At 44.6% G+C, this 26,222-nt stretch overlaps 1 protein-coding gene across 1 annotated transcript; it reads left to right on the top strand.

Moving 5' to 3' along the window:
• Positions 1-18,135: 18,135 nt before the first annotated feature.
• Positions 18,136-25,406, top strand: NGDN (neuroguidin). The gene is made up of 11 exons (XM_027553266.1): positions 18,136-18,272; positions 18,601-18,660; positions 19,504-19,575; positions 22,280-22,417; positions 22,836-22,920; positions 23,005-23,057; positions 23,305-23,428; positions 23,517-23,685; positions 24,427-24,583; positions 24,726-24,783; positions 25,236-25,406. The coding sequence occupies exons 1-11, from the start codon at positions 18,261-18,263 to the stop codon at positions 25,253-25,255; spliced, it is 948 nt and encodes a 315-aa protein (XP_027409067.1). The 5' UTR covers positions 18,136-18,260; the 3' UTR covers positions 25,256-25,406.
• Positions 25,407-26,222: the final 816 nt, after the last annotated feature.

The raw sequence follows: 26,222 nt of genomic DNA, 5'->3' as shown, positions 1-26,222 counted from the left end.
CAGCTGAGCCATTTTAAAGCCAGTGTCTTCATCACGGGCCAGCATCTGTGGTGTGGAACTGGGAAGCCTTTTCTACAGTTAGTAAATCAATGGTACTTTGTTCCCCTCCTGTTGAGTTGGGGGGATCCGGTCTACTGGTGTTACAGTGTTACTCTTCTCAAGAGAGCTTATGAAGAGGGAAAGAGAACTCGCGGGTCTCTAGGCTTGCTGCCCCAGTGCCCCAGTTTGAAGCCAGATTGGAGGGTCTGACATCCTTAAATATCCCCACTCTTTCTTCAGCCCTCTGGCACCTACACTTAGCTCCATCTGGATTCTCTTCCTTCTATTCGCTACAGTTTGAAGACCACAGCTTTGCTGACTCCTTCATTCAACTAGTGTTTATTGAACACCTACGTGCCAGGCATTATTTCAGTCGATCAGGATGTGACAGTGACCAATATAAAGATCCTTCCTCCGCACAGCTCTACTCAACTGTTTGAAGACGTGAAATCCAGGCCTGAACTTAGAGCCAGTGCCTTTGCTCACATGCACATTCCTGGTGGGAGGAGTGAGGGGCCAGGGGCCCCCTGTGTGGGGGTGCATGGGGAGAGTGCAGGGTGTGTTAGAGTGATAGCAGATAAGACAAAGAAGAGCAGAGCAAAATGCTATAAATAAAGAGGGGCTGGAGGGCGGACAGCTTCACCGAGGTAGACCAAATAAGGCCTGGAGTGGAAGGAAGGTAATCTGCCTCCCCTGCCCTCCCCTCCCCAGCATTGTGACTGCTTTGTCTGGGCTCTGTCACCACCCTGATCAAGTGTCAGGCCCAAGCAGGGGCCATTTGCTGTGAACATGCCAGCGGGAGTTCAGAGGAAAAGTTGCTAAAATTACTACCAGGAATGGGAGGAGGAGGGGCGCAGCAGGGCAAGTTAAAGGAGACCTCGGCGTGAAAGGAGGGAAATAAGAAAGGAGCCCCCAAACCCATGGGATGGGAGCAGGAGAGCGGCAGAAATAGGCAGGGATCTTCGGCCAGGAAGAGGAAGGGGGCACGGTTGTCTGCGCATTTGGGAGGGGGGACGCAGCCTGGAGTGGGGCCCAGCACTCCAATCTGCCTGCCCCCAGAGTCTCTGACCTTGGGGAGACCCCTACCCTGGCTGCACACGAGCCTGGGCTTAGGGCCTGAGCTTTGTGCCCGTCTCAGGTTTCCCTTTGCAAACAGCTGCTCCTTCTTGTCATTCTTTTGTCTTCCTGCTGGCTTCCAAATCTTTGCGCCCCTCTGCACCCTGCCCCCACCCCCTTGTCCAGAGTCTCTGCTTTCCGACAGACAGTGGACAGCTGGAAGGGGCTGAGGCTGGCCCTGTTTAGTTTGGGGTGCTGGGAAAGGTAGATCTTACCCTCGGGGAGTGTTTAGAGGGGCACAACTCACTAAAAGAGAGGCTTGATGGGGCGTGAATAGTTTGGATCCAGGCTGGAGGTCAGAGAGCTTACGAGGGCCACCGTGGCAAGCTTTGGAGTCGGTCACAAAGGTCCACTTTGAAACGCAGCCCCTCTGTTTCCCAGCTGTGTGATTGATGTCAGTTATGGAACCTCCCTGAGTCAGTTTCATCATCTGTAACATGGGGATAGTCAGGGGCTAAAGACCAGGACTTCCCTGGTTGTCCAGTGGTTGGGAATCTACCTGCCAATGCAGGGGACATGGGTTTGATCCCTGGTCCCGGGAGATCCCACAAACCATGGAGCAACTAAGCCCATTTGCCACAACTACTGAAGCCTGCACACTCTAGAGCCTGAGCTCTGCAGCTAGAGAAGCCACCGCAATGAGAAACCCACATGCTGAAACAAAGAACAGCCCCCACTCGCCACGACTAAAGAGAGCCGCACCTGCTGAGCACTTTGGTGTTAGACCTGGAGCCCTGAGCGCTGCCTGCTCTGCTCCAGACCCCAGTTGGGGACCCAGCACAGACCCCCACTCCCCTACTCGAGGCCCTCTGCTCTGATCACAGGCATCTCTGGGGCAGTATCCTGGGGCTGTCAGGCCTGAATCAGCCCAGGATATAGACAGACCGTAGGATTTAATAGGAGTGTATGGTAATTCTCAGTGAGGAACCAAAAGGCTGAGAAATCAGCCACTCCTTCCCAAGGCGAAAAGGTGTTCTCTGTGTTTTTGGTCCGAAGTCCCCTTCAGCAGGCCTCCCTGGGATGGTCACCTGTCTCCCCACCCCCACTCCCACATAAACACAAGTGAGTGAACACAACCACATGTGCCTACACACTTTACACAAACATGGGCGTGTGTGTGTATATGTGCTAATTGCTCAGTCGTGACTGACTCTTTGCAGCCCCATGGATGTAGCTTGCCAGACTCCCCCTGTCCACGGAATTCTCCAGACAAGAACACTGGAGTGAGTTTTCATCCCCTCCTCCAGGGTGGGTATGTATACATCTCTGCAAAACACCTGTGGTACAGTCAGAGCTGTATCTGTAGCCAGTGCCAAGACTGTTTGATGAACTCACCAGGAATGCCTCTCTCCCAGCTGCTAGCCTGTCTCATTCTTCCTTGGTGGGAGAAGAGGCTGGAAGCAAGGAGACCAGAGAGGAGGCTAGGATAACCATCAAAGTCAGGAGAAGAGTGGGGAGAGCAGATGCAAAAAGGAAAGAAAGGGCGAGGCTGGAAGAGTTTCCTTTTTTTAAATTGATTTTTTATTGGAGTATAATTGCTTTATAATGTTGTGTTAGTTTCTGCTGTATATCAAAGTGAAGCAACTATATGTATATATATTTCCCCTCCCTCTTAAGCCTCGCTGCCTCCACCCCCCACCCCCTGCCAATCTCACCTCTCTAGGTCATCACAGAGCACCAAGTTGAGATCACTGTTATACAGCAGTTTCCAATAGCCGTTTTACACATGGTAGTGTCTAAGGAAGAAATCAAATGCCTTGCTGACAGATCGGATGCAGGAAATGAGGAAGGAAGATTCATGAGTGTGTGATCCTGGGAAGGATGGGAGCAGCAGCAAAGGGGAGCAGGCTTTTAGACAAGCAGGAAGAGGACAGAGTATTTGGTTCAGGGGAGTTGGAGGTAACAGTAGGGAATCTGATGAAGATGGTTTGCATCCTTGTAGGAAGTTGGAATTCTGGTGGGCAGGGCTGGTACGTGAGACCAACTGCCTCGGGGGGTGGCTGTCAGACTGGAGAGCACGGAGAAGGCAAGGAGCACAGGAAAAGGGCAGTTTCCTCGAAGCCAGAAGAAGTTCTTCAAGAGGAGCAGGTGGCCATGGTGTCAGATGCCAAAGACAGACTGAATGTCAGGGAGGCAGAGAGGAGGAACTCGGGTTATCCTGGAGCAAGCGCCTTCTGCAGTCTCAGGACAGATCCAGGCTGCAGAGAGGTATTAAGAAAAGGATGAGTGGACAGGAAGTGGAGGCAGTGGGTGTGAGCCCTGCATTTGAGGAGCTTGGCAGTGAGCTGAGAGATTAGATAGCAACCAGAAGGGGAAGAGGCCAAATAACATGATTTGTTTTGTTTTGAAAATCGGACAATCCTGTACTTGTGAAGGGGGATGATAAAATAGACCCTTGTTTCGTTCTCCAGTCCCTTTTACATTTTCTGGTTCTGTTTTTCTTTTTTTTGCTTCTCTCCTTCTGGAAGCCAGAGGGGTGGTTTGGAAGTACTTGGAGGGTTGAGGTGCCCGCCTCCATGAAGTGGGCTTGCAAATGGGAGGATTCTCATCCTGCTCACTCCTTATCCCCAGAGATGCATGCAGGGAGATCACAGCGGAACATGGGGGCAGCCACACTCTCATCCTGTGGCCCTCCCCGACTGGCCTGAGAAACGTCTGGGCCTCCTGTGTTCCATGGCATGAGGACCAGCCCAGGGCTGGAGGGCAGAAGTGTAGCTCTACAAAGTGATCTGAAAACATGAGTAGTACCCGTGACTCAGCTGCTTCTGCTTGCTTATGCCTCAGAATTTTTATTTCACCTGGAAAGATGATGTTCCTGGCTTGACAATACAGGTATCCCTGCCTGTCTGAACCCGTAACCTGCCGTGGGATAATGGCTGGTCTTTGGGAGCAGGGCTCTCGCTGGTGTTCTGAGAGTATGGAAGGTGGAGGCCTTCTCTCTGCCCACCGTGCAATGCTGGGCAGCATTCCTGCTGCTGGGTTTGCAAGCCTGGGTTTTAGTGCAGGGCTTTGATTCCTGTCTCTGCTACATACACCCGAAACTTCTATCCAAATATTAGAAACTCATTAAGAACACAGAGAGGTACACACATCACGAAGGTGCTTCCTGCCCTTGGGGAGGGTGGTGAGCAACCTCCCTGGGTCTGATTTGCAACAAAGGAGCTATGGAGCGGGCTGCTGTTTCCTCTCGAGGGAGCTTTTCAGGGGCAGCTGGCAACCTGACTGCCAGGTCACACCAGATCCATGAACCAGACCAGGGATTGAGAGCTGGTCAGGCTCCTTGATGTCTCAAGGGACCAGAGCTGGGGTCTCAGCTTCCCACCTGCAGCAAGGAAAGAAGAGACAGTTATTGTGGGACTTTGGACTGACTAGATAAAAAAAGAGCCTGACCCATACTGAGCAGGAAGAGTGGGGAGGAAGTAAGACAGGGAGGGAGTTGGTTTGCTGGGAGTGGGGAAGAGCCAGGAAAGGGTGCGTGGGCAACGGAAGAGTAAGGGGTGAGGCGGCAGAGATGAGGTTCAGCTCTGTTGGTGTTTCAGACTGCAGAGAGAGCAGAGCGGCAGAGCTGTATGTCTGTGCGCTGTGGTGGGAGGTGACCTTGTCTCAAGGGCAGAGCCTCGTGGCGCTGAGAAGTCAGAGCAGGGGGCAGAGTGTCCAGCCCAGCCTCCCGTGCCTGGGCCCCTTTTCTCTGAGATTACAGCCTCTGCCAAGAGCAGCTCCTTGTGTGTGTAGGGGGGTGGGGGGTTGGGAGGGTGACACAGAGCATAAGGCCCTTTTGTGGTACTATGTTCCTAAGAATAGCTGTGGCTGAGTTCGGGGAGGTGTCTCCTATGGCCTGCATGTCCTGGGTCTTGTTCTCAGAGGTGTCCCTTTGCCTGGTGTCTGGTGCTGATGGCTTCTAGCTGTTAGGAGAGTGGAGGCTGTCAGCCCGCCTCAGCCTCTGCTTGTCCAGTTCAGCTTCGAGAGAGGAGACACAGGACAGAGGGAGAAGTGGACAAAATACTGGTCCAAAAAAGTTAGGAGAGGGGAGGCAAAGGCCAGCAGCCTGGAAAACCTGGTACTCCAAGCTGAAGAGTGTGGGAAGCTTAGGCGGAGAGGTGGTGGGCAAAGGGGCCACGCAGGAGACAAAGGTGGGGAAAAGGATGAATGGGAAGGACTTATGGGAAGAGTTGGAAAGAAGCGGATCCGGGCAGAGAAGGAGGGAAAATAGGTGAAGGGGCAGGAATTTAATTTATGATGAGGAATTAGGATGGGGCTGGAGAGGAACCGGGGACAGGAGGAGGGGCCGGGAATGGATGGACATTGGTGGCTCAGACGGTAAAGCGTCTGCCTACAATGCGGGAGACCCGGGTTTAATCCCTGAGTTGGGAAGATCTCCTGGAGAAGGAAATGGCAACTCATTCCAGTATTCTTGCCTGGAAAATCCCATGGACGAAGGAACCTGGTAGGCTATATAGTCCATGGGGTCATAAAGACTCGGACACAACTGAGTGATTTCACTTTCGCAGAGCAGAGCAGATGGAAAGAGAAGTGGTGAGAGACATGTGGTGGGTACTCCTACAGATACTGGGCAGAGGAGAGGGTGGGGTGGCTCATAGAAGAGCTTGGAAAAAAAAACGCTCCCGAACAAACGCCATTCCTGTGAGATAACAATGCAGTTCCAATCCCTCCCTAATCTCCTGTCCTATTCTTAGCCCTCTGTCCTCTTAGCGGAGAGGCCACAGGTCCCTGGGCTCCGTCCTTCCCCCCGTGCCCTTGGCTAGAATTAGACAGACATGCCTGCATGCCTGCATGGTCATCTGCTAACCAGGGTCCTCCTGCCTTCTGGCACTGTCACTGGAGAAGGCGGGAAGAGGACAGGAAGGTCACTGCACACCCTCTGGACCAGGCAGCACCTAGGCTCCACGGGGGAAAGAGGCAAGTCAGAGGCCCCTTCGTTCTCAAAGAGTTTTCAGATCAATGAACACATGGCCCACGTGATCACAGGTCCAGAGTGGCAACACTTAACATGGGTAAAATAGCTGAAGTTTTGAGTCTCCAAATGTGGGAATGCAGAGGCAGGGCAGGGAGAGGGAAGGGCCATTAGGGAAGGTTCCTGCGTATCACCAGTGAGCTGGACGTGGGTCCTGAAAGGGCTGGGTCTTGAGCAACCCCTCCAGCAGCCACTGTGCAGAGCTGTGTGCATCTGGGGGAAATAAGGGAGACAGAGGCTCCTATGTTGACCTTTTGGGCCCAGCCTCCAGGGAACAAGGTTGTCATAGCTTGACAGGGAGCAGCAGCTTCCAGGATTTTTAGGCTGACTGCTATTTCTCAATATTTACTTGACACTACTGCTTCTTTCTTGCCCAATATATTCTTTTTTTGTTTTCCCCTTGTCCTCCCTCTTGCCTCTGGTCTCTCTAAATATTGTTCATTGTTTTGATATTTTAAATGGCCAGAAGTGATTATGTATATTTTTATCTTGAGGTCTTTCAACTCTGATGAATCTAAATAAAATAAATGCATGATGAATAATGTGCCAAAAAGGGTAAACAGCTGCTGTTCTCTGTTCCTATGAGGGCTCCAATTGCTCCTGCAGAGTAAGGGACATAGATGAGATTCCCTGGATCTTATTCAGGGAGAGGGTGGAGGAGGCCTTTCTTTCTTTCTGTTCCTGTTTTTTTTTTTTTAATCTCTGTCTTTCTCTCCTTTCCTTCCTTCCTCCCTCTTTCCCTCCCTCTTTTTTTTTTTTTGGTCTTTCTACTTTTCCTCTGTCTCTCAAATCATTCTCATTTCTTCCTCCCTCCGTTCCTGTTTTTTCCCTCCTCCCATATTATAAAAGTATGCTTGTTATTAATACTTCAAAAATACAAACAATAAATCTTCTACCAGGCAAGCAAGGTAAAGCTTCTCCCCTATTCACAGTCCTATTCTGCAAGTTGGGAGTGTATCCATCCAGATATACTGTTATATATGTGTGTAAAATACACATTTGGGGATTTTTCTTTTACTGGGATATAAAAAAAAGGAATGTTTGTAGTTTTGGAGATTCCTTAGGTCATGGATGATTCCAGGGGTCCCTCCTCAAGTAACTTGCATTTTGAATGAGTACCAGTCTCTCTAGAGGCTAAACAGTAATAAAATCTCAAAAAAGAGCCAAAATGAATTAAAAAAATGAGTCCAAGAGGCTCAGGAGGATGTGTAACAGATGCCAACAAACATCCCCTTTTTGTCTCAGCTCATATCCTCCTCTTGGAGCAGGGGTCACTGTACTGAGGGACCCCCCCCGGGGGCAGAAGTGCAGGAGTACAGGTGGACTTTGGAGTCATGAGAAATTTCCTAATACGGCAGAGGCTATATCTGTCTCTGCTATAAAAAAGAGATTTTCTCCCCCTACAACTGTAGCAATGATATAATGATGTCTAATCATTTATTTTGCAAAGCCAATTCTGAATTGTCACATTTTTCATGCTCAGAAATGTATCTGGTTGTTTTTCTGTTTGGGGGATCTGTAACCTATCCTTTAGGTCACACTTATACCTGCCCTTTGTTGTGGAAGTTCTGAAATGACCTCTAGCCAGAAGCCAATCAAAAGTTCTGACCAAGATCCTAATATAGTTGATGACTCTGATGCAGCCCTTGATCCGACAGCTGGTGTGGCATGGATGGCTGGATTCCTGCTGTGAAAATACAAGCCCGGAGGCATCCGAAATACCCTGCACCTATTCTCACCCTGCTCTGTGCTACTCCTGCAGGCCCCCCATTCCCACCAAACACCCCAGACTAAGCCAATACTAAGCATCGCTGGCTTCTGCCTCTTCCCAGACACCTATACCCTGGCCATTCAAAGGGAGCAAGGCAAAATTTAAGGTGATGGAAAAAGAAAAATTTAAGGTAACTTTTATGAATCCTGACAGAACAAAGTCCATAGGATAAGGATCTGAAATATTGAAACATCCTGTCTTTTAACCAGGGAGTTTGTAGAGGATCGAGGTGGGAAGAAGGCTTGAAATCAAGAGAAGAGAAGGTGGAAAGGGAGCATGCAGGGGCTAGGGTCAGTGGTTCCAAAGGATGCTGGCGAGCCCTGGGGAGGCCTAGCCTCTCCAGGCCATGCTGAGGATCCCAGGGAGGAGAGTGTGGAGGTGATGTGGCTCCCGCCCCTGTGAGCTTTTTCTCCTCTCCTGCGTGACCTTGTCACATAGGCAGGATCTGTCCGGCTCCGGGCTTTCACTCCATTTTAGGCTCCAGGCAGGAGGGGTAGAACAAGCTATTGCCCACGTTTGGTGTATCACTATCAAGTCATCCTTCCCACTGTTCTGTAGTTCTGGGAACTCAGCTTCTATCTTGTTCCTGAGACTTGGGCCCCACCCTGTGCCCCAGACGGGTAACTGAGCCCTGGTTTTGTTCCCTCTGGCAAAGGCCCTGTCTTGGTAACCCCCTTAGTTTCTCTGGTGCTTGTCTACTTCTCAGGGATTGGATTTTCCCCCTGGTCCCAGACTCGAAGCTGGGGGTCCTGTTTCCTGCAAATAGAGGGAGACAGCATATCTTAAAGGACTTCCCAGGTGGCGCTAGTGGTCAAGAATCTGCCTGCCAGTGGAGGAGATGGAAGAGGCTTGGGTTCTATCCCTGGGTCGGGAAGATCCCCTGGAGAAGGAAATGGCAACCCACTCCATTTTTGCCTGGAAAATCCTGTGGACTGAGGAGCCTGGCAGGCTGCAGTCCATGGGGTCTCAAAGAGTCAGCATGACTGAGTACACATACTCACCAGCATATCTTAATCACTAAGAGCATAGGTTTTGACATCAATTAGGCTTGTGGTCAATAACCCTGGCTTATGGACTAGCTGTGTGACCTAGGTGAGTTATTTAATCCCTTTGAGAAAAAAAGTGAAATATTGTGCAGAGTCGTATAACTCAAAGTATGATCCACGGACTGATACATCCTCATTAAGTGGGAATACGTTGTCGTTATTGTTTAGTTGCTGTCATGTCCAACTCTTTGCAACCCCATGGATGTTAGCCTGCCAACCTCCTCTGTCCATGGGATTTCCCAGGCAAGAGTACTGGAGTGGGTTGCCATTTCTTTCTCCAAGGGTTCCTCCTGACCCAGGGATCCAACTCTGGCAGGCGGATTCTTTCCACTGAGCCACCAGGGAAGCCCTGAGTATCGGTTTTGACCAGAGAGGCCTATGGTCAAAACCCCTGGCTTATAGGCTAGCTGTGTGAGCTAGGTGTTACTTAACCCCTCTTAGAAAAAAGTGAAGTACCGTGTAGAGTCTTATGACTCAAAGTATGATCCAATGGACTGATATAGCTTCATCAGTGGGAGTTTGTTAGGACTACAGAATCTCAGGCCCCAATCCAGGCCTGAGTTACCTTTCTGCATTTTAACAGAATCTGCAGTTTTACAAGACCTCCCAGGTCATTTAATGTACGTTAAAGTTGGGGAAGCACTAATGTAGAGAAAAGAGCACAGGCCCAAGAAGAACTATTATTGAATTCCAGCACTAACTCTCAGTCTTAACTGTAAAATGTGGATGGTAATACCTACCCCATGTACTTGGTTTAAGGATTATGTATAACTAAGTAAGTGAGTGAAGTCGCTCAGTCGTGTCCGACTCTTTGCGACCCCATGGACTGTAGCCTACCAGGCTCCTCTGTCCATGGAATTTTCCAGGCAATAGTACTGGAGTGGATTGTCATTTCCTTCTCCAGTGGATCTTCCTGATCCAGGGATCGAACCCAGGTCTCCTGCATTGTAGACAGATGTTTTACTGTCTGAGCCACCAGGGAAGTCTAAGGATTATGTATATGAAGTTATAAAAAAAAACTGGTACAACTATTATGAAAAACAATATGGAGGTTCCTCAAAAAATTAAAAATAGAAATACCATATTATCCAGAAAACCCTTTTTTGGATATATAGTTGAAGGGAATGAAATCACTGTCTTGAAGAGATACCATCATATTCACTGTAGCGTTCTTCACAATGGTCAAGACATGGAAACAACCAAAGCATTCACTGTTAGATGAATGGATGAAGGATATGGTCCAGCTCTAAAAGAAAGAAATCTTATCATTTGTGACAATATGGATAACACTGATGGGTGTTATGCTAAGTGAAATAAACCAGATACAGAAAGACAAATACTGCATGATTTCACTTATGTATGGAATCTAAAAAAGATGAACTTTTAGACTCAAAGAATAGAACGGTGGTTCGAAGCGGTTGGGGAGGGAGGGGAAATGTTGATCAAAGGGCACAAAGTTTCAGATATGAAGGATGTAAATTCTGGTCATCTTACTAATGTACAGCATGGTCACTGTAGTTAAAAGTACTGTTTTGTGGGACTTCCCTGGTGGTCCAGTGGTTAAGACTCTGAGCTTCAGTGCAGGAAGCAAAACTCCAATACAGGAGCCCAGGTTCCACCCCTGGTCAAGGAATTAGATCCCACATGCTGCAACTGAAGAGCTTGCGTGCCATAACGAAGATCCCGAGTGCCTCACCTAAGACCCTGGGAGCAACCAAATAAATAAACATTTGAAAAAAAAAGTACTGTTTTGTGTACTTGAAATTTGATATGAGAGTAGATCTTTATAGTTCTAACAACAACAACAAAAAAGGAAGGGTAACTATGTAAAGTGGTAGATACATTAATTAGATTGTCAACTTGATTGTGTATACATACTACATCGATATATACATATATCAAAATATCATTTTGTAAAAATATATACAAATTTTATTTGTCAAATACTCCTCAATAAAGAAGGGGAAAAAATGGAGTTATAGGCCCAGTGTCCAACAAACAGTGACTGCTCAATAAGTTGTATCTATTGCTTCCACTTGCCTGCTTGGATTTCCAGTGCCCTCTTGTTAGAATATCTTTCTAATTCTGACTGCTTTAATAGACTGATTCCTTTTATCTGCTGCCAGCCTGGTCTGGATTTCCTTCCAGCATCTGCAATGACAATGTCCCCCAGAATCTGCCCCCATCTCAGTGCGCCCTGTCTAACAATTCTAGATTCCGCTCCTTCCAGTTTGACTGTTCAGCTCATGTTAATGAGAATGATAATGTTAATGGGTGCAGGCCTCACCACAGTCCAGGAATGAACATTCATTCCCACTAATATTGATTAAGCCCCAACCTTGTGGCAGGCACAGTGCTGACTTCAGGAGCTCACAGATTACTATGGAGGGGCAACAGGCAGTGACAGAATAGTGTGTGAGGTATCATAACAGAGGAAGTAGCAGGCACTGTGATGGAAGAAATCCTCGAGCACAGAGCGAGGTCAGGAAAGGTTCAATGGAGGAAATGACTTTTAAGGTCAGACTTCAAGGATGAGCTGAGCTCAGTGAGCTACTCATTGAGCTGGAGTAGGTCAAGAAAAGGAGGAGCTGGGCAGAGTGCCCAGCTTGTCCAATAACCTGAGAGGAATCGAAACATACTCAGTGTAGCTAAGGACTTTCCAGGTAGCTCAGTGGTAAAGAATCCACCTGCCAATGCAGGAGAAACCAGTTCCATTCCTGGGTCCTCCCTGGAGGAAGAAATGGCAACCTACTCCAGTATTCTTGCCTGAAAAATCCCATGGACAGAGGAACCTGGAGGGCTACAGTCCATGGGGTTGCAAAGAGTGGGACACAGCTGAGTGACTGAACACAATGTAGCTAAAGAATGGAAGTAACTGGGAAATACCAAAGTAGAAGAGCCTGGGAGGTGGGTGAAGACTGGTCAAAAAGAACCTTATAAACCAAATCAAGGGGGTCTGGATTTTAATCAGGCATGGAACCTCATTAATGTGTTTTAAGGTGGTGTTGGCATGTGTGGTGGTGGTGATGTTATCTGATTTTATAGAATTGGTGGTATAACTTTTCTTGGGAAAAGTGACATTGTGTTTTCAGATTCATATGCAGAGGAGATTCTAGACTTGTGGTCACGGGAATGCAGGGAACTACTCTGAGAAGCTGGGAAACAGAAATGAGAAAGGGAAGGGACCTCAGGAGAAAGGCACCCAACAATATTTCTATTAATCTATAGACTCTACCTTCAGAAGGTCCTACCTCCTTCTTTCCTTCTCATGCCTAGATAATTGCAATAGAACCTTACCTAGTTTTCTAGCTGCTCTTCTCAAAAAATGACTGGCAGTCTCAGTTTTCTAAGGTGCCACGTCTAATATATCTATCATTCATAGAAACTTCCAGGCTCCATGTTGTCTTGGAGACAAAGCCTGAATACTTCTGACTGGCACCTAAAGATACTTTGTAAACTGGGTCCAGATTGTCCCAATTTAGCTCTTCACTTCCTGGTCTGACTGGTCCTCCAGAGCGCCCTCACCCCAGGCTGGACCTCCCCACCTCTCTAATGTTGTTGCAACTTCTCCTGCCTGCCCCCTCCAGGCACTGCTCAGTGGCTCTTCTTTTTAAAACAAACAAACAAAAAAACAACAAAAAGCTGTTCCACTATTAATAGAGAAATCACCAACAATATATCCAAGGATCATTTAAAAACATCATTCACTTGTAAAGCCCATAATAAATTATAATCTTATACATACATTGTTTCAGTAGATTCTCAAAACTGAGTAGCATATTGATATTTTTTCCATTTTCAAATGTGGAAATTCAAGTTTTTAAAGGCCTAAATAGCTCTGATTAAAGATTCAGCAATATTACAATATATATAACTAATAAAAATGTTAATGGAATGTATGAGATTCTCTGATGGTTCTTTCTAATTTGCATTTTTAATTGAAGTATAATTGATTTACAATGTCATGTTAGTTTCAGGTGTATATCAGTGATTCAATAATACATATATACATATACATAATCTATATTTGTATAGATTAATAAAAAATATTGAATATAGTTCCTTGTGCTTTACAGTAGGTCGTTGTTGTTATCTATTTTGTATATAGTAGTCTCAGTGGTTCTTCTATGAACGTACTTTTCAATTTGGTAGGGCTGTTCCTGAAACACAAACAAAACTTTGTTGAAACTATGCAAGTACAGAAATGACACACAAGATCTCCTACCCAATCAATTCTCAACTTCTTTCCAAGGTGTGCTTGTGTTTCTATTTTATATATACATACAAAAATACATATATAGCACATAGGGCTGCTATGTGTACATACAGTATGTACATAATCATGCTCTAGCCATCAGAATTCCATATTTCTGTAATCTTAGATTTTCTAATTTTTATGACTGCAGACATTCCACTACTATCTATCAAATGGAGATAATAATATTGCCCATCTTATGGGTTTAATATGAGTATGAAACAACAAGTTAAAACAGAGACACTCAACCTTGACCATGTTGCAGAATCATACTTCTTTAATAAGAAGGCTTATTAAAATATTGTGCTTTAGGCCTTGGCCTCAGAGATCTGATTCAGTAGGACAGGGTGGGGGGCCTGAATTTGTATTCCAGGTGCTACTAGATCAAGGACCACATGTTGAAAAACCACTGAATTAGTATGTGTAAAGTGTTCAGAATAATGCCTTGCACAGAGTAAGCACTCAATGAAAACTGAAAGTGAAATTTAGTCACTCAGTTGTATCTGACTCTTTGTGACCCCATGGACTGTAGCCCACCAGGCTCCCCTGTTCACAGAAATCACCAGGCAAGAATACTGGAGTGGGTTGCCATTTCCCTCTCCAGGGGATCTTCCCAACTCAGGGATCAAACTCCTGCATTGCAGGCAAATTCTTTACAGTCTGAGCCACCAGGGAAGGATAAGCACTCAATAAATGGAGCTATTTGTTATTTCTGAGATAATATAAACTCCCCCAGTGGCTCAGAGGCTAAAGAATTTGCCTGCCAATGCAGGAGCCAAGGGTTTGATCCCTGGGTTGGTTGAGAAGATCCCCTGGAGAAGAAAATGTCAACCCACTCCAGTATTCTTGCCTGGAGAATTCCATGGACAGAGGAACCTGGTGGACTACAGAGATAATATAAGAAATATTACTTATTTGATATTTAGATTGCCTATAGTATTATAACATCTTTATTGAGACATAACTCATATACCATAAAATTCACCTTTTTATAGTGTACAATTCAGTTGTTTTAGTATATTCATAGTTTGGTAACCATCATCACTACCTAACTTTAGAACATTTTCATCACCTCAAAAAGAAACCCACTTCCATTAACAATCACTCTCTAATTCTTTGCAGGTTTTTGAACTTATAATGTCTCTGTAAACATATATACATAGTTCCTTTTTTTTTTTAAGATTTTTCTCAGAACAAATTCAAAGAAATAGATTTTTGAATCAATGAGCCTGTGTATTTTCGTGTATAATTACTGACTGAGTCATGAAGTGCCCAGATAATTGGTTAAATGTTAATTTTGTCCATGATTTCAAACTATATTACAAAGCTACAGTAGTCCAAACAACATCATAATGGCACAAAAACAAACACATAGATCAATGGGATAGAATAGAGGGCCTAGAAATAAAACCACACTTGTTTGGTCAATTAATTTACTATAATAGGGAAAGGACAGTCTCTTCAATAAACGGTGTTACCAAAACTAAACAGCTACACCCAAAAAAATGAAACTAGACTCTTACCTTATACTATAACAAAATAGCTCAAAATGGATTAAAGACTTCAATGGAAGACCTGAAACGTTAAAAATTTTAGAATAAAATATAGGCAGTAAGCTTCTTAACAGGAGTCTTGACAAGGAATTTTTTGAATCTGACAGCAAATAATAAAGGTAACAAAACAAAAATAAACAAGTGGGATTACAAGCTAAAAAGCTCTGGACAGCAAAGGAAGCCATCAACAAAATGAAAAGGCAACCTATAGAATGGGAGAATATATTTGCTAATCATATATCTGATAAGGGGTTTACCCAAAATATAAATCATACAACTTAATAACAAAAAATTACCTGATTAAAAAATGGGCTGAGAATCTGAATAGTTCATAAATTCATGTTGAAATGGAAAATTTTTCATAATACAAATCTTGATAAATGGTATAAAATCTATTGGTTAATTGAGTAGGAGGAACTAAAGAGCCTCTTGATGAAGGTGAAAGAGGAGAGTGAATTTGCAGGTGGGTGGGGCTCCTGCTCCACACCACCCAGACCTGGGCTTCATCCTACTCAGGGTCTAGCTCAGGGTCTGGTGAGTGGAGACCTGTTCTGTTATCAAAATAAATATCACCACAATTCAAAAAAAAATTTTTTTAAAAGGAGAGTTAAAAAGGTGGTTTAAAACTCAACATTCAAAAAATGAAGATCATGGCATCCAGTCCCATCAGTTCATGGCAAATAGATGGGAAAGCAATGGGAAACAGTGTCAGACTTTATTTTGGGGGGCTCCAAAATCACTGCAGATGGTAACTGCAGCCATGAAATTAAAAGAGGCTTGCTCCTTGGAAGAGAAGCTATGTTAAACCTAGACAGGATATTAAAAAGCAAAGACATTACTTTGCTGACAAGGGTCCATATAGTCAAAGCTATGGTTTTTCCAGTAGTCATGCATGGATGTGAGAGTTGGACCATAAAGAAGACTGAGTGCTGAAGAATTGATACTTTTGAGCTGTGGTGTTGGAGAAGACTCTTGAGAGTCTCTTGGACTGCAAGGAGATCCAACCAGTCCATCCTAGAGGAAATCAGTCCTGAATATTCATTGGAAGGACTGATGCTGAAGCTGAAACTCCAATACTTCGGCCATCTGATGTGAAGAGACAACTCGTTGGAAAATACCTTGATGCTGGGAAACACTGAAGGCAGGAGAAGGGGACAACAGAGGATGAGATGGTTTGATGGCATCACCGACTCAATGGACATGAGTTAGGGCAAACTCCAGGAGATGGTGAAGGACAGGGAAACCAGGCATGCTGCAGTCCATGTGGTTGCAAAGAGTCAGACACAACTGAGCGACTGAACAACAACTCTCTTATTTATAGATGAAAAGAGTTCAACTGAGTAGGCTATCAAGCACCTGAGCTTCCACTGGGCCTGAAACAGCAAATAAATGTTAGATTCAGAGGCAAGGGGACTGGATACTTAACTCCTGCCTTCCTCGGGAGTCCAGCAGAAGATTCAGAAACCAGAATTTTCCCACCCTAGTGGCCGAGATATGGGAGTTACTCATTGTTTACTTTCAGAAGACTGCTACAAGTCAGGAAATCTAATTTCTAGTCCTAGATCAACTCGACAGTTGTGGGGAAAATTCAAGACCATTATTTCCTCTTGCAGTGCTTATTTCCCAAGGCAGATGATGCACATACTTGCTCAGTCGTGTTTGACACTTTGAGACCCCATGGACTATATCCTTTCAGGCTCCTCTGTCCATGGAATTTTCCAGGCAAGAATACTGAGATGGGTTGCCATTTCCACTTCCATCTCCAGGGAGTCTTTCTGACCCAGGAACGGAACCTGGGTGTCTTGCATTGACCAGTGGATTCTTTATCACTGCACCACCCAGGAAGTCCAAGGCAGAGGACAGGAATAATTAATACCCAAACAGCTGACTTTACCAGACTGTAAAAAGCAGGAGTGAGCTGATATATTTGAAAGTATTAAGAAAAGACAAAAAAGAGGCTTAAAACTCAACATTCAGAAAACTAAGATCATGGCATCTGGTCCCATCACTTCATGGCAAATAGATGGGGAAACAGTGGAAACAATGACAAACTCTATTTTGGGGGGCTCCAAAATCACTGCAGATGGTGACTGCAGCCATGAAATTAAAAGAAGCTTGCTCCTTGGAAGAAAAGCTATGACCAACCTAGACAGCTTATTAAAAAGCAAAGACATTACTTCGCCAACAAAGATCTGTCTAGTCAAAGCTATGGTTTTTTCAGTAGTCATGTATGGATGTGAGAGTTGGACCATAAAGAAGACTCAGCCCCAAAGAATTGATGCTTTTGAACTGTGTGGTGTTGAAGACTCTTGAGAGTCCCTTTGACAGCAAGGAGATTCAATCAGTCCATGCTAAAGGAAATCAGTCCTGAATATTCATGGAAGGACTGATGCTGAAGCTGAAACTCCAATACTCTGGCCACCTGATGCAAAGGGCTGACTCATTTGAAAAGACCCTGATGTTGGGAAAGATTGAGGGCAGGAGGAGAAGAGGAGAACAGAGGATGAGATGGTTTGATGGCATCACCGACTCAATGGACATGAGTTTGGGTAAATTCCGGGAGTTGGTGATAGACTGAGGCCTGGCGTGCTGCAGTACACGGGGTCACAAAGAGTCCGACACGACTGAGCGATTGAACTGAACTGAACTGAAGAAAAGATGAGGCAGCGCATAATGAAATACTACGTATGCACAAGCTGGGTTTGAATCTGTGTGACCAGAAGCAAGTCATGTAAACCTGAACTGGCTTATTTTGTAAAGCATCCTCCCCTTCACATCCCCTAACTGGTAGAAGGAGGCAGCTGAGGGGGTCTTTACGCGTTGCCCTCAGGTGGTCACCATGCAGGTGAATGTGCTTATCTTCTGTGCCTAAATTCTGGCTCTGGGCTTCTCTGGCCCAACTCTCTTATTTATAGATGAAAAGAGCTCAGAGATCAAATGACTTCTCCAAGATCACACAAACGCCTTGAGGGTCTATGAAGAATCTAGCACGGCCTGCGTTGGAACACCAGCCTGGAATGGCCACTCCATAACGTGGCCACCTTCTCAGAGATAAGCTGAGGCCCGTCACCTAGCGGCAGGCTCAGGCAACGCAAGGGAAGTGTCTTGAAAGAGACTCCGGGTACTGCGGCATCCAAGAGCCAATACGCTCTCTGTTCGCTCAGTTAACTCCTTTTTCCCATTGGGCCTTTAAAAGTGTCAATCAACCAATTGCCGAGTTTTTACTGGCTTAACTCCACCCATTCTACTGAATCTACTAATCATATGGCTCTATCCAAGAGCATATTTATATTGGTAAAGCTCCTCCTAAGTCTGACGAGTTTAGCCGGTTCTTCTATTCCATTGGCTGGATCCGGCCCCTCCTCCCGTACATCCTGTTCGGAAGCGGAAATGAGAGAGCCTCTCTTCGTATTGGTTTAGATTTGCAAGCGGCGGTGACCTCTCAAGTCTATCATGACAACGTCCGCTCTCAGGAAGTACAGTTCCGGAAGGGGCAGGCTTTGTGAAGATGGCGGCTCCGGTGAGTTTCGTATGTTTGCTTGGCTTGATATTGTGGACGTTTCCTTTCTCCTCCGAGGCAAATTATTGGCGCGGGGGAAGGATGGTGATAAAAATAGTTCTACCGAGGCGTCCTCCCAGCCACAACCGTAGTAAGGAGACGGGACTGGGACTCCTTTCCAATAACGTGAAAAGGCTGGCCGGCCGTGAGGGGAGGCTGCATGGGCATCGGAGTGGGGAAGGCAGGAAGTCTGGGCTGTTTGAAGGAAAGAGGGGACTTTTCCACCCCACTCCTTCCATCATATGATCCTGAGGAAAGAAATGACTTTTCTTTACTCTCCCTTCCATAGGAGGTGTTGGAGTCAGACCTACCAAATGCTGTGGCACTTTTGAAAAACCTCCAGGAGCAGGTGAGTAATCCCACCTCTTTTGGAATAGATTAGTTGCAAATCTGCTCTGACTTTGTTTGCCTTACCTCTGAAGTTTGGTGATTTGGGGGCATGTGGTTTTTCTGGAGGCTCAGCGGTAAAGAACCCGCCTGGCCAATGCAGGAGACTCAGGTTGGATCCCCGTGTAAGGAAGAGCCCCTGGAGAAGGAAGTGGCAACCCACTCCTGTATTCTTGTCTGGGAAATTCCATGGACAGAGGAGCCTGGTAGGCTACAGTCCATGGGGTCGAAAATAATTGGATACCACATAGTGACTGAGTACGCATTTGAATGACCAGATACCTTAAAAGCAGGATGATCTAATGAAAACCTTTTCAGGCAACAATTCAGAGTAATTGGTTTCTGCATCCAAAGGAATATAGGAAACTTCAGAAAAAAAAAGCATCTGAATCAATTTCCTTTATTCCTATAGATAAGAAAACCAATGATGAGAAAGGTGACTTGCCCTTTGGGTGCCTAGCTGATATACGGTTATATACTAATAGATCTCACATTGCAAGTTCAACTGCACAAGGCTGCAGTGCACTCAGGACCACTGTCCCAGTTCCCATCCCCTACCTCTAGTTTGGTAAGTCAGTCTCTTTAACTTTAAGAAGAGGTTGAAAGTTGTTTCTTCTTTTTGAAGAAGTATCGGAAGCAGCCTCTCCTGTGCTTTCCCGGAACTGAAAAGAAGATGATGGTGTACTTTACGCAGTGTCTCAGATATCAGTATTTTTTAGGTGGCTTGTTTAGGTTTTGTCCTTCACAGCTCACAGAGATGACTTGATTGTATTCTGACCAGGGGTTTTATTTGGATTAATTTCAGGTGATGGCTGTCACAGCACAAGTGCAAACTCTGACCAAAAAAGTTCAGGCTAAAGCTTATCCTACAGAGAAGGTAAGACGTATTGAAGAGTAAGCATCTCCTGACTTAATATTCTCAACCGTTCCATCCATTGTAGACTTATTGAGTGTGTTGTGCATCCTCAGTGCTGGAGCTCTGAAGATGAATAAGATCCAGTTTCTGTGCTGAAGTCTAGTAGAGAAGGCAGCTGAAAGCAGTAGGTATAAACAGTAGCGGTCATGGTGAGCGGCTGTGAAAACTGAGGAGTGAGATTAAATGATCAGCAGGGAGCAAAGGGAGTTAGGCGTCTTAGAGGAGGTGGCAGGATTGTGAGGAATAAACAAGGGTCAGAGGGATGGAAAGAAATAGCATGTGCGGAAACACGAAGACCTAACACGTGATGATATTCTGGAAAGGAGGTATGTCATGTAGTATGCTTTTTTGTACATTTTGTGTGTGTTTTGGGGGCAGGGCTAGAAAATATGACTGGAAAAGTAGTCACTCTATGAAGAGCCTTGTAGGCCAAATAAGGAGTTACTACTGTATTCATTTAATCCAAAATTTTGCGAATTGGGGGCATATTGCTTATTTTATGTACTAAGAAAAAGTGCTGCTTATTAATCTGTGACATACTAAGATACTGTTGATTTAAAGATGTATTCTGACTATGAAAATGATGTGTATCTTAAATACAGTGATTTTCAAATTAAGGTCTTGAAGTTTCCAAGGAATTATTGGGTGTAGGTCAGTATAGAAGGAATGAGGCATCTCTGGATTCCTCATACCTGCTTGAACTGTGTTGCCTGTTTTATGGATTGAACTTTTGTTCTAAGATACTATTTAAGCATGACATTCCATAGGTCAGCAGAAGTATGGAAATCATTATAGTAGGTTAATAAAAGTCATTGAAGGTTTTTAAAACACAAGATTTACAGCAGACTTGTGCTTTAGGAAGATAGCGAAATGAATTTTTAAAGTATCTTTTTGCCATTTCTTTCTCTTCATTCATTTTTGTTCTCTTCTCATTTTTAATCTTCGCTTCTCGTTTTGTTTTTGTTTTTGTCTTATATGCTTGTAACCCATACTCTTGTAAGTCATAAGCTTGACAATGCCCAAGCATGTCAGAAGATCCTGTTTCTCACATTCTTGGCTGTCTTTATTCTGGGTATGATGCTTTATGCATTTTAATGCCTGCTGCTCACATGTATCTTAGATCACTATATATTTATTCATTGAACAGATATTTAGTAACTTTGAGAATCAAAGACCTTTATCAGGTGTTTGATAGGCTATAAAGTACTTTCCCATTTTATTTGAGTCTCATATGAGACTCTAACTATACCCTAAGTCTGCTTACACAAGTTACCTTTTTTATTTAAAAGAATGCACTTATAATTTATGATTAGCAAATCATATCGGAGAAGGCAATGGCACCCCACTCTGGTACTCTTGCCTGGAAAATCCCATGGGCGGAGGAGCCTGGTAGGCTGCAGTCCATGGAGTTGCACTTCACTTTCACTTTTCACTTTGATGCATTGGAGAAGGAAATGGCAACCCACTCCAGTGTTCCTGCCTGGATTATCCCAGGGACGAGGGGGCTTGGTGGGCTTCCGTCTCTGGGGTCGCACAGAGTCGGACACGACTGAAGTGACTTAGCAGCAGCAGCAGCAAGTCATAATACACTGTAATGTAATACACTTCTTTGGTGGTGGACTACCTGTGCAGCATGTGGAATCTTAGTTCCCTGACCAGGGACTGAACCCGTGCCCCCTGCAGTGGAAACGCAGAGTCTTAATCAACGGACCACCAGGGAAGTCCCTGTAATACATTTTAATTTTTAGAAAGTTGAAAAGATACATGAAATCACAAAGAAGAAAATTTAAAAAATCAGTGTAATCACCATTCTGAGATAACCACTGGGGTACATTTACAAATTTTGTTTGTTGTAAAAGTAATATGTGCTTGATGGAAAATCACTTTTATAGTACACTCTATTTCTTCCTTTTCCTCATCGCAGTTCCCAGGGGTAGCGCTTGCTAATTGTATTATCTTCATTTTTCTATACATGTAAAATATGTGTATCATACTTCTCGCCTCCTCAATTTGAACCACATTATTCACTCTTTCTACGTAGGTAGAAAGTGTGTTGACATAGAATTAAGTCCATGTCACTGTGTATAGATCCTTGTTTTTACCTGTAATGTATAATTTCATCATATGGGGATAAAATCATATATTCACTGTATGTGATATATATTCACTATAGTGACTCAGCAATCACTATAAAATCATGATGACTCTTTTGGTTAAATTAATTTAAGATTCAGCACTGTGTGGAGATACTTTTGATAGTCACAACTTGAGGGGTGGGCTCGGGGGTGGAGGTCAGGGCTGCTGTGGAGTGCCCTCTAGTCCTCCTCTGTTCACTGTAGATTGAACAGTACTCCACAGCAAAGAATTATCTGTCCCCAAATAGCAGTAGCCCTTGAGTTCGAGAAACCTTGCTATAGAGATTTTGGGGGTACTTTATTGATTTTCCTGCTCTTCTGTCTTCCATAATTCTGTGAGCTTTGTTTCTGTCATATTAGCATAATTTCCTCTGTGGCCGTTTTAGGTATAGTCACTTCTTGAGACTACTCTAGATACTTTACATGAACTGCTTGGAAAAAACTTGAATGTGGAAAGAAATCCTGTTTTCCCTAGGCTCTCTCCTCATTCTTTGGTTAAAACTGAATTCTTCTCTTATGATTCAACGCAGGGTCTCAGCCTTTTGGAAGTAAAAGATCAGCTGTTGCTCATGTACCTTATGGATTTGAGCCATCTCATCCTGGACAAAGCCTCAGGAGGTTCTCTTCAGGGACATCCTGCAGTTTTGAGACTGGTGGAGATTCGCACGGTACAAAGTATTTGGCATCTTACGGGCTCTAAGTTGCTAAATCCTGAACTCCAGGACTGTGACATGATCGCTCTCATTTAAGTGGGTGTTCTCATGTTCCCTGGGTCAGGAAGATCCCCTGGAGAAGGGAATAGCAACCCACTCCAGTATTCTTGCCTGGAGAATTCCATGGACAGAGTAACCTGATGAGCTACAGTCCATGGGATTGCAAAGAGTCGGACAGGACTGAGCAACTAACACTTTTTTTTTCATTTTTCTCATGTTTAATGAGGAAACCAAATGGAGAAAAAGCATTTTTGTTTTCATTTCCTCTACTTTTTGCATATTTTAGGAGCTTTGTCCGGCAGCTTAAAATAGGAACTTTTGGTGTGTGCTTATTTAGGGGAAGGACATGTAATGGTATTTAACCACATTTTAGGTTTTGGAAAAGCTTCGTCCTTTGGACCAAAAATTGAAGTATCAGATTGACAAACTGGTCAAGACTGCAGTGACAGGCAGCCTCAGTAAGTAGGGGAAACTGTAAGGTTTTCTGGGGACCATTCAGAAAATTCCAAGTCTTGTAAAGTCTCTTGCATCTTTTATTGTAGGTGAGAATGACCCACTCCGTTTTAAGCCTCATCCTAGCAATATGATGAGCAAGGTAAGAGGCTGCAGTACCCTGATTTTCCTGGGGATCTAAATGTGGGTGAGCCTTGTGCTCCTGGATCTCCTGGGATTTCTCTTACTACTGTTGACTCCCAGCTTGTGCCTAAGAGTGTTGAATGTGAGATTCCCCTTTTTCCCTGTGGTTTGTATTCCCACTTTCCCAGTTACTTCAGCTTTCGATTTCCTTGTCACTTATTTGACTAACTCTTCCTAAGTTTGTGGATGTTATATTCCTCTTATAGTTGAGCTCTGAGGATGAGGAGGAAGATGAAGCAGAGGAAGGCCAGTCTGGGGCTTCAGGGAAGAAATCTGGAAAAGGAACAGCTAAGAAATACGTCCCACCACGCTTGGTTCCAGTGCATTATGGTATGAACTGTGGCTGCTGCTTCCTCTGTGTGAATTGTGTTTCTCTTCTCTGTTCTGGGATAACCCTTGCTGATTTTTAATCACATAGATGAAACAGAAGCTGAGCGGGAGAAGAAGCGCCTAGAACGAGCCAAGAGACGGGCGTTGAGCAGCTCTGTCATTCGTGAGCTAAAGGAGCAGTACTCGGATGCTCCAGAGGAAATCCGAGATGCTCGGCATCCTCATGTTACTCGCCAGAGTCAGGAGGATCAACACAGGTGCAGTTAGAAGTTGTTACTATGCTGTAGGGACTTGTCCTTTTGTTTTGAATGAATATGATTAATCTGATTCCAAGAGAACCCATGTTGTGTAGGAAATGGAGTACTAAACTTGGGTTAATGATGTCTAAGAATTAGAGTTTTGAAGTACAGAATGGGGACTAGGGGGAAAATGTTGTCCCCCACCCCCACTCCCGACCCAAGCTGTTCAAGCTAAGCAAACACTCCATGGAGGAAAAAATATGCATTGCCACAGACTAAGGCTTTAAAGTTCTCTTTCACTATCCCTGTTCTTTATTTTGTGAAGAAAGCAAGAAAATCAGGTTTTTAGATAAGTTCAGGGAAGAAAAGTAGAAAAGCAGTTGTTGAACACAGATTTGTCAACTTTGCCTAGGTATCTATCTCTGCAGTCGATAGATAACAGTGAGAGGGTCTGTGTAGGGGATTCTGTTTATGAAGCTGGAATGCAAAGAATTTTCTTATATAATAATTTAAATATTCCTGTGGATGGGCTGTGAGTTCATTTGTGGGGAGGAGGGAAGTTTTAGCAAAAGCATTTCATTGAACATTGAGTACTGAGCATATAGTATCACGTCAGCAAATACTATAGTGGCTAGCTATGAATTTCTCGAGAACTGTCTGCATGATGGCTGAGTAAACACCTGGGCCAGGTTCTTGGCTGCAGCTTTCTGCCTCAGGGGACTGAGCATGCTGGAGACAGTGTCTGTGTTTCTCTTGCAGGATTAACTATGAGGAGAGCATGATGGTGCGTTTAAGTGTCAGCAAGCGGGAGAAAGGACGGCGAAAACGAGCTAATGTCATGAGCTCACAGCTTCATTCCCTCACGCACTTCAGTGACATCAGTGCTCTGACAGGAGGAACCCCTCATCTTGACGAGGTGAGGTGCTGATCCAGTGGTGGGAGGTGACCTTCATGCTTTCAGCTAAGTGTACGTGGGCTTATTACCACGAGGAACTTGGAAGGGGACACTGACACTTGAAAGCGCACAGCCATTCCTTCCCTTCTCCGTGCATCTCCAGGATCAAAATCCTGCTAAGAAGCGGAAGAAGATACCTAAGAAAGGTCGGAAGAAGAAAGGTTAGTGAATGGCTCACACCTGGGTGATCAAGGGCAGCGTGGGCTTTATAAATTGAGATACCAGCTCTGGATTTGCCATTCTAGTTCTTACCAACTTTTATAGTATCTCTTCCATACTGGGCATTAATCTCTTTAGATGTGGGCCTTTATTTTTTTTTCTTTTCCAAGATGAAAATCAGTGTCATTCACAAAAGAGACTTCTGGATTCTGTCTCTGAAGTCCCCATAGCTCCTGTGCAGGCTTGCTTACGTAAATATAAAAGCATCACTTGAAGGAACTGCGATCCAATGTCAGTTTCCTTCCTACTTCTAGTCTTTCATCCTGGGGGGATACAGAGTACTGCCGAGGGGACCCACTCCTAAGGAGCCCTTTTCTCTAGATGGTCTTTTTGTCTGTCTCTTCGGTTTTTCCCAACTGTCCTTTGCCTCATTCTTGGTTTCCCTTCCTTTCAGGTTTTCGGAGGCGGCGGTGATTATGGGTGTACATACTTAATTTATTTTTGTCATCCGGGATACTTCTAATTTCATTGTATGTAGGTTTTTTCTTTGGAATTCATTAATCATTTACTCTGGACATGTGGAAAGATCTTTATTAATAAAATTGATTTTACTTAACAAATTCAAGCCCCTTTTGCACATGTACTATATGACTGGAATCTCTGGGTGTGGGTATTTTTGGTGACAGGGTGATGGAAAAGGGAAAGAGGAGATCTTGGGGGGAATAAGAAAGTTTGGCTTTATATGGTTTTCTTTGATAAATATGTTACCCAGAAACTAGAAATTGGCTATTTAGTCAAAAAATATTGAGAGATTAGAGTAGTGTAATAACATTCTTTCACCCCCATGTTGCCCCAAGTTCCTGTGTGGTTTATGTAATGATAATACAGATAATCTGAAATACATGGACATTTTAGGATTTACTATGTATCTTACGGGAATCCCCGGGTGGCTCAGTGGTAAGAACCCGCCTGCCAATGCAGGACATGTAGGTTCAATCCCTGCATCAGGAAAGATCCCCTGGAGGAGGAAATGGCAACCCACTTCAGTATCTTTGCCTGAGAAATCGGATGGACAGAGAAGCTTGGAGGGCCACAGTCCATGGGGTGGAAACGAGTCTGTCACGACTGTGCACGCAGGCAATGTATCTTTTGACCACCAGATGGCATTAGTGGTTCAGAAAACCTTTGGTTTTGACTGGAATCAAATACTATTCAATGGAACCTTTCCTCATTACCAAGTTACTCTTGTTTCCACTTCTCTGAATGTTTTTCTTTAAAACATCATGGAAACAGGGCAGTCTTTAGGTCAGTTATTGAGAGAGTGTATCTAGGGAAAATAGAGTGAATAAGAGGAGTGTAAGGAATCAGGCTAGTTTTATGGTTTTCTGACTTGCTGACGCTCCTTCAACAAAGGCTTCAGTTACCAGTTAGTAAAAGCCAG

Source organism: Bos indicus x Bos taurus, chromosome 10 (assembly GCF_003369695.1).
Source record: "Bos indicus x Bos taurus breed Angus x Brahman F1 hybrid chromosome 10, Bos_hybrid_MaternalHap_v2.0, whole genome shotgun sequence".
Classification (NCBI taxonomy): domain Eukaryota; kingdom Metazoa; phylum Chordata; class Mammalia; order Artiodactyla; family Bovidae; genus Bos; species Bos indicus x Bos taurus.
The sequence above is the reverse complement of the archived record's forward strand: the minus strand, read 5'-3'. Positions and strand labels throughout refer to the sequence as shown.

Bases quoted from the DNA above. Each gene is read 5' to 3' on its own strand.
- NGDN (XM_027553266.1), top strand. The intron at 18,661-19,503 runs GTGAGTAATCCC...GATTAATTTCAG, and splicing joins TGAAAAACCTCCAGGAGCAG to GTGATGGCTGTCACAGCACA. The intron at 19,576-22,279 runs GTAAGACGTATT...GATTCAACGCAG, and splicing joins AAGCTTATCCTACAGAGAAG to GGTCTCAGCCTTTTGGAAGT.